Here is a 13108-nt window from a genome sequence, read left to right as displayed (position 1 = left end):
GGCTTTAATTTTTCATTAGATAGGGGAGGTGACTGCCCTTCAGGCATCCAAAATTCACAAATCCACCAGCTCAATTTGGCAGCACCAAACTACTCCACATGTAAACTCCCACTTCACAAACAAGCCATTGCCTTGTCCATCTCATCATGGGGCCTGTATGGTAGGTATGTGTTCAGCATTCACCCCGCACAGCAACACCAGGTGATCCTTCTCCTCCATTATACTTGTATAGGACCAGTAATTAAAGCACTCGCAGCTTGGTTGACCCAGGTTGATGGCTTTTCTCTTGCTGCAGAGATCTGAACCTAAACTTTCACTTCTCAAGTGGTCAGTTTGGGGTTCTGCAGACCACTTTCTCCATCATGTTGAATGTCTTCCCCTATCCATGTGTTTTATTCTTTGGGCCAGAAAGGAACTATCACTGCAGCTTCCAAATGAGGGAACCCCACATTTCAGTTCCTGTTGCACTCCCCAGGATATCCCTCATGATGCTACTCCTAAGGCTTTCTTCCTACGGATCTGGCAATGGGAAGAGCCTCAAAGTAAAAGTCATTTGCAGGACTTCAGAGGCAGAAAGAGTTGGTGACTAGGTCTAACAGTTTTCCAGACAGTAGCTTCTAATATAATGGTTGAATTGAAATAGCAAGCAGAAAAATCTGGATAGTAAATTGGATAAAAGCATGTGACTATATTTGGCTTCCAAGCATGCATAGCATTGAATCACAGCTTTAATTCTCCTGCTTGGAGTGTTACAACTGAGAGCAGCTTTCTAACACTGAAGATACTTGTCCTTGCACCAAAGGCATTTTGCATTCCTGGGCATTTATACTCTGGGTAAAATGGGGGAAAGAGTCTGGGTGAAGAACATGATTTAAAATAACGCTTATGTAGAAATTTGTACCTTTTACTTTGTTTTTGTGGTGGTTGGTTTTTTTTAATCTCTTGTTATATTTGCATAGTTTACTGTATGCTTATGTTCTGTTATTAAGACCATTATCTGGCAGTGTTTTTGCTTTCTTGAAAGTCGTTAGTGAGATGCAAAGTCTTGGCTCAGTTTAATAGTATTATAAGCATATGCTGCACATGATTTCCCACACAGGCCTGGCAAATACGTCTCAGTCCTGGCCCTGAAACATGCTTGCCATTCCAGTTCTGGGCCTGTCTTGAGCAAAGGTTAATCATTGTCTGTTGAGTACTTACGAGAAGTGAACAAATACTAACAGGAAACCCCCAAAAACATTTTCTCCTGCAGTCTTGGAAAAGACTTCTCTCCGTCGAGTTCTTCGGAATTAAATATACCAAGGTAGAAATAGTTAAACACAGCACTGAATGAATAAGGATGCTTCCAAGGAGCACTGTTATTTATTTTGGCTCCAATTCTACAAATATTTGAGTGTATACTTAACTTCTAAGTACTTAAGTAGTCCTATTGACTTCAGTGGGAAAACTTGCATGTTTAAAGGATACACCTATATAAATATTTGTAGAACTGAGAATTCACTATTAGTATGGATTCTGGTGAATGTAACTAACTGGATACATTAAATTTTATTTAATTGGGTGGTTTTTGTAACACCCTTGGTTCCCTTAGGTTTCACCTTCCTTAGCAAACTCTTTCCATTAAAACTGTTCAGCTTATGGAAATTTTGAGTGAATAAAATTAGTTAATGTACATTTTCTTCTTTGTGAGTTAAATCCATACCTCTTGTTTTCATTTACTTTCTGATCATTTACACAGAATCCAAAGAGTAACAGGGGTTACTATTGCATTATTAATTGTACTGCAGTCTAATGTATTGACTTTTGTGAGTCGACTGCTTTTCCTTTTATGATGCTTAATAAATTATCCTGGCCCCGAGAGTAATTACTATAATTCTGGTTTTAGTGCAACATGCATTCCCTCGGTGTATGAAACTCCACCAGCAGCTTTGGTTTTGGATGCATTCAAGGATGGGAAAATTTCTGAAGGACGGAGAAATATACTCTATGATCCACTGAGTGCCCCTTTACCTTCTGACTCAGTTAATGGAGTCACCTTGACACCATTGCAGGTATCTCATATTTTGAAAATTTTGTTTCCTACATCACAAAGTATGTTCTTAGTGAAGGTAAATAGATGAAACAGTTTAAGAGAATCAAAACTGAATGATGTGATATGATCAAAATGTTGCAGACTGAGTAAGCCACCAAGACAATATACAGAAAGAGAAACAAAAATGCCAGCTTCTTTCTAAACTCCACAATAGTCTCACAGACTGCAGAAGAGCATTAGATACACTTGGCATGCAAACAGAAAGGAGCATGCAGTTGTAATGCCATACTCTTTGGAGATATTGTTAACTTGCTGAGAGATGCTAAGCCCCCTCTCTTTCATTGCAGGTAGGTGGCACAGAGCACAGCTCACAAACCCAAGAATATTTTACGAAACAAATATACCATCAGAGCTGTTCTTGTTTCTGCAGAACCAGATTACCTTGAGTGGCAGGGTGTCCCGCTTGGGCAGGTACGTATTTGTGGTACATTTTTATCAGCTAGCACACCCGGTGTTCCCTGTGCAAGTGCGTGTGGATGCAGGACGTGTGTGGTCAGGTAAGCATCTGAATTTGGTCTAACCCAATTTCCTGAGAATTTCCTTTCTCAGCATTTTGGCACATGGAGCATTTTTTGGCATTATGTTTTTTCTTCTAGGTTCCTTCAATGCTTCATTCTGCCCTCATACCTCTGGCTGTCGGGATCAGGTGATTGCAGAAAACCAAATTGAGCTTGACATTTCTGAACCCAAGGTCTCTGTTACAGTGATGATACCTGATGGAAGAATGCTGGTTCTGGTACGTTTACTACATAAATGTACTTGGAAATGTTATTCTCAGTTTCACCATTCATTTAGAGATAGATGCAAAGATGAAAGCCAAAAAGAAAGAATTTGTCTTTTAATGTTGTGTTTCAGATATTTGGGATCTTGTGCACTGCTTCTGTTGTATTTTAAATTTTTACGATACTATACACTGTTGTTATTGTACACTGCTTGTAGCATCACAACCCTGTGGGAAAGATAAGAAGTATATTTTCCTATTTTTTTCAGTTAAAATGTTACAGGTTTTGAGAAAATCCAGAACACATAATGAAGCAACATTTAAATATCTAAATGCCTTAGCTTGTGTCTTTTGCTTTTTTCTGAAATGTACAACTTAGCTTTCTTGTTGTTTTAAGGAAAATGTCTTAGTTGTTCCAGCAGAAACCTACAGTTACAAAATTCTTGACAAAAAGACAGTGGACAAGTCATTTGATTTTATCAGCCAATGTGGAGGAAACAGTTTTTATATTGAGTAAGCATTGCTTTCTAAGAAACTGACTATTTGACAACAGGCTGGGAAGTAACATTACTTTTGCTCTGTATTAAAGACATATGTATAAAATCCCCATCATTGTGCTACATTAAAATGCTTTTCATGGCTTACGCTGGCCCATTAAATTTCCATGAGTCATTTTCCCTTGACTTTCTATTGTAAATGAAATGTAAAGGTAGAGCTTTATTGCTCACAGTACAAAAGAGGAAAATCTATGTCATCTTTCTGTCTTTGGTACTTCCATCTTTGGTATTTGGTATTTTGCTTGGCATGTCTGAGCTGATATGACTAATATACACACTTTCATAGGAAAAGATCTCTTACCTGCATGTTCAAAGCCATTCACCACTAGTTTAATTAAAGTATATCCTTCCATGTGTACTGATGCCATCCTTATGTCAAAGGACTGTTTGAAAGACAGGACCCTAATTTACTGAACCACTGCAAAGCATGCTTATAACAACTCCCAAGTGCCAGTACTTACATGATTTATATTTCAATTTAAATAGCCCAGAAGGATCATCGGCCTTCTGTAAGGACTCTGTAAGGTCACTAGTGGCTTTCTACAACAACGGAGCCCTGCCATGTAATTGCCATAGTGCAGGTGCCACGAGCCCTACTTGCAGCCCCCTGGGAGGACAGTGTATTTGCAGACCTCATGTCATCGGTCGTCAGTGCAGCCGATGCCAAACTGGCTACTATGGATTTCCATTCTGCAAGTGTAAGTACATGTTCGGACTTCTTCAGCACCTGACCCGATCTTTTACTTAACGCTCTGATTTTACTGCATAGGTACCATAGCCTCACTTTTCTTTACAGGGCTTGATATTATGAGAGGCTGGTTGAGCCATCTTAGATTTAGCATAGCATAGCTTTCAGTTTAAGGCAGAAGTAACCCCATTCCCTTAAAGCACACCTAGTTCACGATGAAGTGTGCCTTCGCATGTGTTGTCTGATCAGGTGTAGTAGGCTTGCAGTTTTACTGGTTAAAATCCATATTGCCACTCTTTCAGTCAAACGGATTTTTCTGCACTGACTGCTAAATCGTTTCTAAGGTATTACTGTTGTATCCCAGTTTACACCTTCAAGATTTTCCATAGATAATCGGAGACATAGCATTCTTAATTCCTCGTATTCTGATGTTATTCTGAGTAATATCAACAGATTTATAGATTACACCAACAGTCCTCAGCTGCCTTCCCAGATATTATAGTTGATGTTTATAAACGTTGCTTTGTAGAAGTGGTGCCCTTAACGCCAAAACTATTCATTGTTTAATCCTTGGCAGTTTTGGGAAGTGATTAATAATGCTTGTGGTGAAGTTAAGCAACCAATCTGTGGAAAAGAGCCAGGAACTAAACCTATACTTTGAAACTACCGTTAGAGTCACATAGTTGGTTTCCATGACCCTGAGCTTAAAACTAGTGAAAGAGAGAAAAGAATCATGTCCTTTATACATGAAGGTTGTGTGTGTTTGTTTCATATGCAAGTTCAATAAGAGCTGATCATTGTGAGTTGAGATGTGATTGATTTGTAGAACTTTTTCTTTGACCTAGTATGCAACTGCGGGCAGCGTCTCTGTGATGACATGACTGGTAAATGCATTTGCCCGCCACGAACTGTGAAACCAAAGTGTGAAGTGTGCGAGAAACATTACTTCAGCTATCACCCTCTTGCTGGCTGTGAGAGCTGCAACTGTTCAGAAAGAGGAGTCATTAATGTAGCAAACCCAGAATGTGAAAAAAACAACGGGCAATGCAAGTAAGTTTGGGTTATGTGCATTATAAACTGCACGAGTGGTTTGCTTCACCATTCTTTTCAGGTATTTGGAGGGAATGTGGGAAACTTTGATGATGGTGAATAGGGATTTAAGCAGTGCTTGGCAGTAGTGAGGACCCAGCTGTTTCAGGGACGCCTGCAATGTTTTAGTGGAAACTTGGTTTGTGCAGGTAACTAATGGTGGGATTTGTGATTCCTGGGCTTGCATTCTGTTTGCCAGTGACATGCCATGTCACCCATGGTAAGTCACCAAATCTCTGTCCAGCTCATATGACTTATCCAATGTCAGTTAGTAGCAGACCTCAGATCAGAGCTCCTGACTTCTGGACACGTACCTTATTTGTAATGGTATTCATTATTTCCCAAATTCTTAAAACTTTGCAGTTGACTTTCCACAGTCTGATGTCTGGATTTAAGTCTAATGATGTTTTTAAGTACTGTAAAGATTGAATGTTTGCAATGAATTTTGAGAAACTTTGATATTAGGTGCTGTGTGTAATATGTAAAATATGGTTCAGTTGGAGCCATAGGTGATAACTGCCATTAAAATTATGCCTTTTGTATGACATATGCTTATTTTTCTGTAACTCAGCATGCTGAGATGAGAATAAATTCTTTAGTTTTATTCTCTTATTTACATCCTCTAAAATAGATATAGCATACAGGCACAACCATAGGGAATGATCTTAAATTCAGATGCTGTCGTATTAGTATAGTTGAACATTTCTATTATTTCCTTGGGGGGATCGAGTCCTCAAATAGCAAATACAAATACTTGATAGCCAGTAGATTGTGTAAGGCCGGGATTAGTTGAGTTTGATTGGTTTGGCTACATTAGGGTCCTAACAAAGAGAAATTTGTCCTTCCTGCTCTGTCATTAAGCCTGTAAATATGATAGAGAACACTAATTTTCAGACAACGCTCATATTATTTCCCAAATTTAAATTATTTTCCTAAGTCTGTCCTTTTCATATGAAGTGAGTAATTCTCTTACCCCAGGAGCAAAACAGGAATCTGTTTTCATATTTAGAAGTTGGGGTTCAGGGTTAAAGTGTAGCATATTCTGTATCTCCTGATGCACTCTCAATTTGATTAGTTTCTGCTTTCATTTTCCCCATATAATACAAAATAAAATCAAAATAAATACTATGCAAAAATAAATCAAATAAATAATTCAGTCAAATAAAATCTAATACTTCAAAGAAAGGGCTTAGCACATTTCTACTTGAGTAAAATTGAGGATAACTTTTGCAGAAATAGTCACGTTTTTCCGTTTCAGTGAAAAGCTGTATTGCCGGATTATAATAGTGATATTTTTCATGTGTAGCCAAATTGGAAGTGTCAGAGAAATGACAGCTTATTGGTAAAAAATTCTGAAGCAAAATTTGCCATTTAGCAAATACTTTTGGACTGATTGCTGAAGTATATAGTTAACTATTACCTTCTGATTAATACTTTTCCTTCTGTGGATTACATAAAGTTCAAAGTCCCCATCCAGCTCCAGTTATCTGTGTGTGAGAGTAATGTATTCAGCAAGACTCTGAGAAACCTCACCCATTGTTTGGTGAATTGAGTAATTGCTTTCATACATTATATGAAGTGCAGTCTACCTTGTCTGCATACTTTAATTGCTTTTTTCCATTAAATTCATAGTGCTAGTGCACATATGAATTTGGTCCTGAGAGCCAAAGGAGACTCCACCAACTTGCTGAGACATTTTTAAAAATTATCTTATCACAAACAAAATGTAAAGATGTGGATGGTGGTGGTGGCAGACTTTATCTATCAATGGCTCTTTACTGTCTTGAAACCTCCTTTGGGCCGGTACAGACAGTTCACCAGCATCGACAGAAGCAAGAGGGATCATCAGACCTATATTTTCACTAGTTTTATCAGTCTGTGCAAGTTTGTTGTAAAGGTAGGATGAAGTACCTGCTACCACTGAAAGATGTTCTCTCTTACCATGCCATCATAGAAGGCTATCAGTATATGACAAAGCATCTGGAGGAAAAGAAAGTTATCAGAAGTAGTCAACATGGATTCACCAAGGGGAAGTCATGTCTGACCAATCTGATTGATAGCCTTCTACGATGGCATGACTGGATGGATAGATGACGGGAGGGCAGCAGATGTTGTCTACCTTGACTTCAGCAAGGCTTTCGGCACTGTCTCCCACATCACCCTCATAGGCAAGCTTAGGAAGTGTGGGTTAGATGAACAGACAGTGGGGTGGATTGAAAACTGGCTGATAGATATTGCTCAGAGGGTTGTGATTAGTGGCACAGCGTCTAGTTGGAGGTCTGTAACAAGTGGTGTTCCCCAGGGGTCAGTACTGGGTCCAGTCCTGTTCAATATATTCATCAATGACCTGGATGAAGGGATAGAGTGTGCCCTCAGCAAGTTTGCTGATGGCACAAAACTGGGAGGAGTGGCGGATGCACCGAAAGGCTGCGCTGCCATTTGGCATGACCTGGACAGGCTGGAGAGTTGTGCAGAGAGGAACCTTATGAAATTCAACAAAGGCAGGTGTAGGGTACCGCACCTGGGGTGGAATAACCCCATGCATGAGTACAGGTTAGGGGCTGACCTGCTGGAGAGCAGCTCTGTGGAAAGGGACCTGGGAATCCTGGTGGACAACAGGATGACCATGAGGCAGCAATGTGCCCTTGTGGCCAAGAAGGCCAATGGCATCCTGGGGTGCATCAAGAAGAGTGTGGCTAGCAGGTCGAGGGAGGTTATCCTCCCCCTCTACTCTGCCCTGGTGAGGCCGCATCTGGAGTACTGTGTCCAGTTCTGGGCTCCCCGGTTCAAGAAGGACAGGGAGCTGCTGGAGAGGGTACAGCAAAGTACTACAAAGATGATTAGGGGACTGGAACATCTTTCTTACAAGGAAAGGCTGAGGGACTTGGGTCTTTTTACTCTGGAGAAGAGAAAACTGAGGGGGGGATCCTATTAACGCTTAGAAATACTTAAGGGGTGGGTGCCAGGAGGATGGGGCCAGTCTGTTTTCAGTGGTGCCCAGTGGCAGGACGAGAGGTGACGGGCATGAACTTGGTCATGGGAAGTTCCATCTAAACATGAGGAGGAACTTCTTTACTTTGAGGGTGGCAGAGCACTGGAACAAGCTGCCCAGAGAGGTTGTGGAGTCTCCTTCTCTGGAGATATTCCAAACTCACCTGGACGCATTCCCGTGCAATCTGCTCTAGGTGAACCTGCTCTGGCGGGAGGGGTTGGATTAGATGATCTCCAGAGGTCCCTTCAATCCCCTATCATTCTGTGATTCTGTGATTATCTCAAACCTTATTCAGAGTTTGGTGTTGGTTTTTGCATCTTTTGTACTTCACCTAAGTAAATCCAAGGCATTCAGCCGTCACTGTGAGCAAAATGGATTTTATCCTTTGTGAACAGCTGTAAACTAACCCAAGCCTTGTGGCAGGTTGAAGTCCCCATAATTATTCATATGCCTGGGATTCTCCACCTTTTTGTTAGCAGGTGAGAGCCTTGAGAAATGCCCAGTCACATCCTCCAGCCCAGCTATGAATCGTCTTCCAGCTCCGCTTACGTGTGTACCACATCCATGTTTCGCACTTTGGTGTATAAAGAGAGTAGTTCTGCACTGCAGACACTGAATAGCTGCAGAAGTCTAATTCCATTGTGAACGTTTATATCCTTCAAAACCAAATCCATTCCTAATCAGTTCCATGACCATATAAAACATCTCACTGATCGTATCTGAGAACAATACTAACCTGCTGCTGTTTCTCCATGGAAGTCATAAGGTTGTGTCATAGCCACAAAATCACTTCAAAGATCCCCCTGCCTTTTGTTTTAGCCTTCCCTTCCTCACTCCATTCCTGCCTCCTCTGTTGACTCCCTCCTCTGTGTTTGTTAATAAAGATGCAAACCAGGAATAAAAGGACGGCAGTGTGATCAGTGTGCTCCTGGTACTTACGGTTTCCCAAGCTGCGTGCCATGTAACTGCAACAGAGATGGAACAGAACCGGATGTTTGCGATCCCCAGACAGGAATTTGTCTCTGCAAGGTCAGATAAATCACATTACTTCTGCATTCACAAGCATTGTTTGCACAGTGACTATTTTGTATTTAATAGAGTGAATGAAGTGGGTTTATCATTAAGTTTTCAGTAGGAAGTAAATGCAGCTGTACAAAGCCATCACACCTTGCAGTATATGCCCAGTTTATCACGGTAGCAGTTAAATGCCATTTTTTAATGAGTTCAATATCTGTCAGTTTTACAGACAGTCTTAAGCTTTGCAGGGTGTTACAGTGCTGCAGAGTAGATGTCTGTTGATTCACTGAAGCCGTCTGTACCCTGCATAGATCCGCTTTATGCATCTGCATCTCGGCTTTTGGATGTTAACCAGCTCCCATGCTTTTTTTAGCCATATTGTGTCAGTTGACATTTCACCACATCATTATATCCAGGAAATCTTTTGTTCTGATCTGCATAATTAAATGTGATAAATGTGAACTTTCACAAGTGACCTTTTATATTGTAGGTTTGGAAAAGCCAGCAGGAGGGTTTTGGCAGGGAAGTTACCAGCTGTCTGTGACTAATATTTATTATTCAGTGGTTCACTTTATAAACTGGAAAGACAGCTCGTAACTAAGATAGTCTCCAAGAAGTCAGTTTTATTTGCATTTGGAATATGGTGTATACAGACAATCACACATTTTCATTTGTGTTTCCATACGTTTAAATATTCTTTCAGAAGATTTGTTTTATGTGCAGGAGGTTTTGGGGGCCTCACCAAAAGCAAAAGGAAAACTAAGATTTCTTTCAACTATGCCTTAACAGGAGAATATTGAAGGTGCAGAATGTGATATTTGCCGGCCAGGATCCTTTTATCTGGACCCTTCTAATCCCAAGGGATGCACCTCTTGCTTTTGTTTTGGGGCAACCAGCAACTGTCGCAGCACAAATCGTCGTAGAACCAAGGTGTATTCAATGGTTTTTTTCTTTGCTCTCATGAACCTGCATTTATTCCGTTAAGGAAATACCAGATTTCTTCTAAAGTTGAAAATATATTTTGCTAGTTTCTGAGGATGAAAAATATTCTGCAAGCAATAGTGCTGATGTAGTGCAGCCTTGTTAAGACTTGGGTGTAGTCTGAAAGTGCCTTTCAGCAGAAATGGCCCTTTTTACCTGTTTGTTTACAAATCACTACTGGGACTGAAGTTGAGCTGGTCATCTATTGCGTTGTCTTCAGACACTAGTTCATCATTAAAGTCAATGGTCTCCTTCAAGATGCTTTGATAAGCACGTGTTATTTTACATGTCTATATCATAGATGCACTTTGAAACCTAAGAAATGTGTGACAGGTTCCACAGAGATTGTAAAAATTATCTTTCTTCCCTCCCTATAAAAAGACATGACATCAAGTGTGAGAAAAGAAGGAGAAGATAGAGTTTTAGTAGCATAAATGAATGGTAAGATGGCTGAAGACTCAAAAAAAAAAAAAGCAACAACTGCCTGAAACAATGCAAGAGAAAGAAAAGAGAGAAGCAGAGTCCGAGAATGATGGATGAGGAGTTTAGTTTAGGCTTAGACATAGGCTAGATGCAATCCCGACTGTGGCACTTTACAAGCAAAGGATGAAATTCTGGCCACAGTGAAGTCAGTAGCAAACTTCCACTTGCTTTAGGAAAATTTCCTCTAGTGATTACTTGTCCTCACCAAAGACTGTTTTTGAAAACATGTCTATCTTTTTGTTTTATTGCTCTGGCTAGCCAAGGGCAACCTGCCACAGAACTGTTCTGGTACATATGCGTTATGCTTTCTTTCCCCCAGCATAGTGATAAATAACAGGATGTATGGTCTTCCAGGAAACAAGAGCCTGAAATGTGCATTCGAGAGCCAGAATATTAGGCTACATTGCCTGCCTCCCCAAAATATCCTGCTGTGTCTCCTCCCTCCCAGTTAACCTACCACAACAGGTCCGCACACTGACTTTTAAGTTAGCGTCCTTGGTTTGATTTTGGAATGGACTTAAAAAAGCACCTCCAAATTATATCCTTGGGTTTGTGTACACAATTCCTAGTCCACTCCAGAAGGGTTTTGTCTTCATGTGACTGAAGAGAGAATTAGTTTGCAGGTCACAAACCAAATGTCTGCATCCCAAGTAGCTTTGGCACATCTGTCCCACTGAGGCTCTCTTTTGAGGTCCTTGCAACATCCATTGGACAAATACTTTAGGCTGGCTCTGAAGAGGTTGAATTTCATGCTAAGGGGATTATAGAGGCTAAACAATTTCTCCTCATTACTTGATGCTGGTAAAGTTTAATAAAGGATGAGACAAGCTTTTATTTCCTTTATGTACTCTCATTAGTTTGTGGACATGAGGAACTGGCGCTTGGAGGCAGTGGATGAAAATATTGACATTCCAGTCACTTTCAATCCAGTCAGTAATAGTGTAGTGGCTGATGTTCAAGAATTGCCTGCTTCAGTGCATAGTTTGTACTGGAAAGCACCACCGTCTTACCTGGGAGAGAAGGTAAATGACACCTAATTCATCTGTTTTAGTAACATGTATTCATTTTTTGCCAGCATTGTTGATAGAGTCTCATTGTTTTTCTTAGATACGTTTTTCTCTCTTCCCTCATGAGATTCTTATGTCTCTTACCTGTCATACCAGGAATCACAACATTTTACTTCTGACTACAATGTTAAAATTATAATCAATAACACAGAATTAATCATCTTGCTTGGTGCCAGGGAGGTCTTTATGTGAACAGTGCTGTCAGGAGCTGTGGTTCAGGGAGCTGGTACCTTCAACTGATTTTCTGAAACCCAGAACACATAGAGCTTGTCAGTGTGCCCGAGTATCCCTAGAGTATCTCCTGGGCAGACTTCCGAAAGAATAAAAGATCATTACGTGCTCAGTGGCGTCCAAAAAACCCAAACTTTTGTTTGCGGTATGTTGCTTGGGAAGAGCAACACCTGGTTTTCTAACCTTTGTGTTCTTTGAACGGCTTGCTGCTCTTTCTATTCATGCATGGGAGCAGTCTTCTACTCACAGTTAATGCCTATCAGCATTTCAGCCTGGGGAGCACACTAACCAGGGGGACTTTGCTAGTGGTGGCTTGCAGGCCCAGAGCCTGAGGTTCTCCCTGTTTGCAACTCTGACAGTGTCTATAGTTGCTAGACAGCTGGAGGACAGACAGGCTTTTCAGATACAATCCTACTGTCACACAAGTGAAAACAAATGGGATAGACACCAGAGCATTAAAGATGGTACAATTTCTGACGTTCCTCTTAGTCCACATTTTAAAGACTAGAGCAGTATTTTTTACCCTGCTCTCCTATGCTCAGAGGTACATATCTTTCACTTGAACAACATGTTTAGTTAAGGTGCTTTTTGTTAATGTTATAGAGGTTCTTGTTTCAATGCCTACAAATTATTTTACAAAGATATTTCATGTTAAAGCTTATGTTATCTACTACAGTGTTAAACCGAAAGGACTTTTGTTGTTCCCATAACAAAATGTAAAGCAGGCAATAACCCTTTTTAAACACATCTATTAAGCACAGTGCTATGAGTTTTATGTTGCATGTCACAGTATCTAACTAGGCATGCCATGACTTGATTTTATTTACAATGACAACACTGTAAATAAAATAGTTCTATTTCTGGACCTGCTTTTACTGTACACTGTGTAAGTGTATATTTTAGCACAGGCAATGCTGCAGTAGTGACGTCCTCCCCCCCCCCAAATGCTATCTTGCTGCTAGTTTTACAAGCTCATAAAATTACCAATTATTCATGTTGTTGTATTCTGAAAATATCAGGTTTTAGTCTACTTCCTGTGATAGCACCTCTCTCGGAAAATGTGAACAAGACCACTCCAGACATTCTTTAGTATGATGAGGGTATAAATACTGTTTTCCATTATCTTAAACCTTTTAATAGTTCCACTGGAACATTACTATTTAGCAGAGTATATTTTCTTTCCTCTCTCT

At 40.3% G+C, this 13108-nt stretch overlaps 1 protein-coding gene across 1 annotated transcript in view; it reads left to right on the top strand.

Moving 5' to 3' along the window:
• LAMA3 (laminin subunit alpha 3) overlaps window positions 1–13108 on the top strand; it is a 124733-nt gene that overhangs the window by 63279 nt on the left and 48346 nt on the right. Inside the window, exons 28-36 of the mRNA XM_059815873.1 lie at window positions 1886–2051; window positions 2463–2589; window positions 2689–2828; window positions 3211–3326; window positions 3857–4068; window positions 4904–5108; window positions 9024–9168; window positions 9946–10086; window positions 11478–11642. Coding sequence (XP_059671856.1) covers window positions 1886–2051; window positions 2463–2589; window positions 2689–2828; window positions 3211–3326; window positions 3857–4068; window positions 4904–5108; window positions 9024–9168; window positions 9946–10086; window positions 11478–11642 — 1417 coding nt within the window. The remainder of the gene's footprint in view (window positions 1–1885; window positions 2052–2462; window positions 2590–2688; window positions 2829–3210; window positions 3327–3856; window positions 4069–4903; window positions 5109–9023; window positions 9169–9945; window positions 10087–11477; window positions 11643–13108) is intronic.

The sequence above is a fragment of the Gavia stellata genome, chromosome 3 (assembly GCF_030936135.1).
Source record: "Gavia stellata isolate bGavSte3 chromosome 3, bGavSte3.hap2, whole genome shotgun sequence".
In the NCBI taxonomy this organism is placed as follows: Eukaryota; Metazoa; Chordata; class Aves; order Gaviiformes; family Gaviidae; genus Gavia; species Gavia stellata.
Note: the sequence above shows the minus strand (reverse complement) of the source record. Positions and strands in the feature narration are given on the sequence as shown.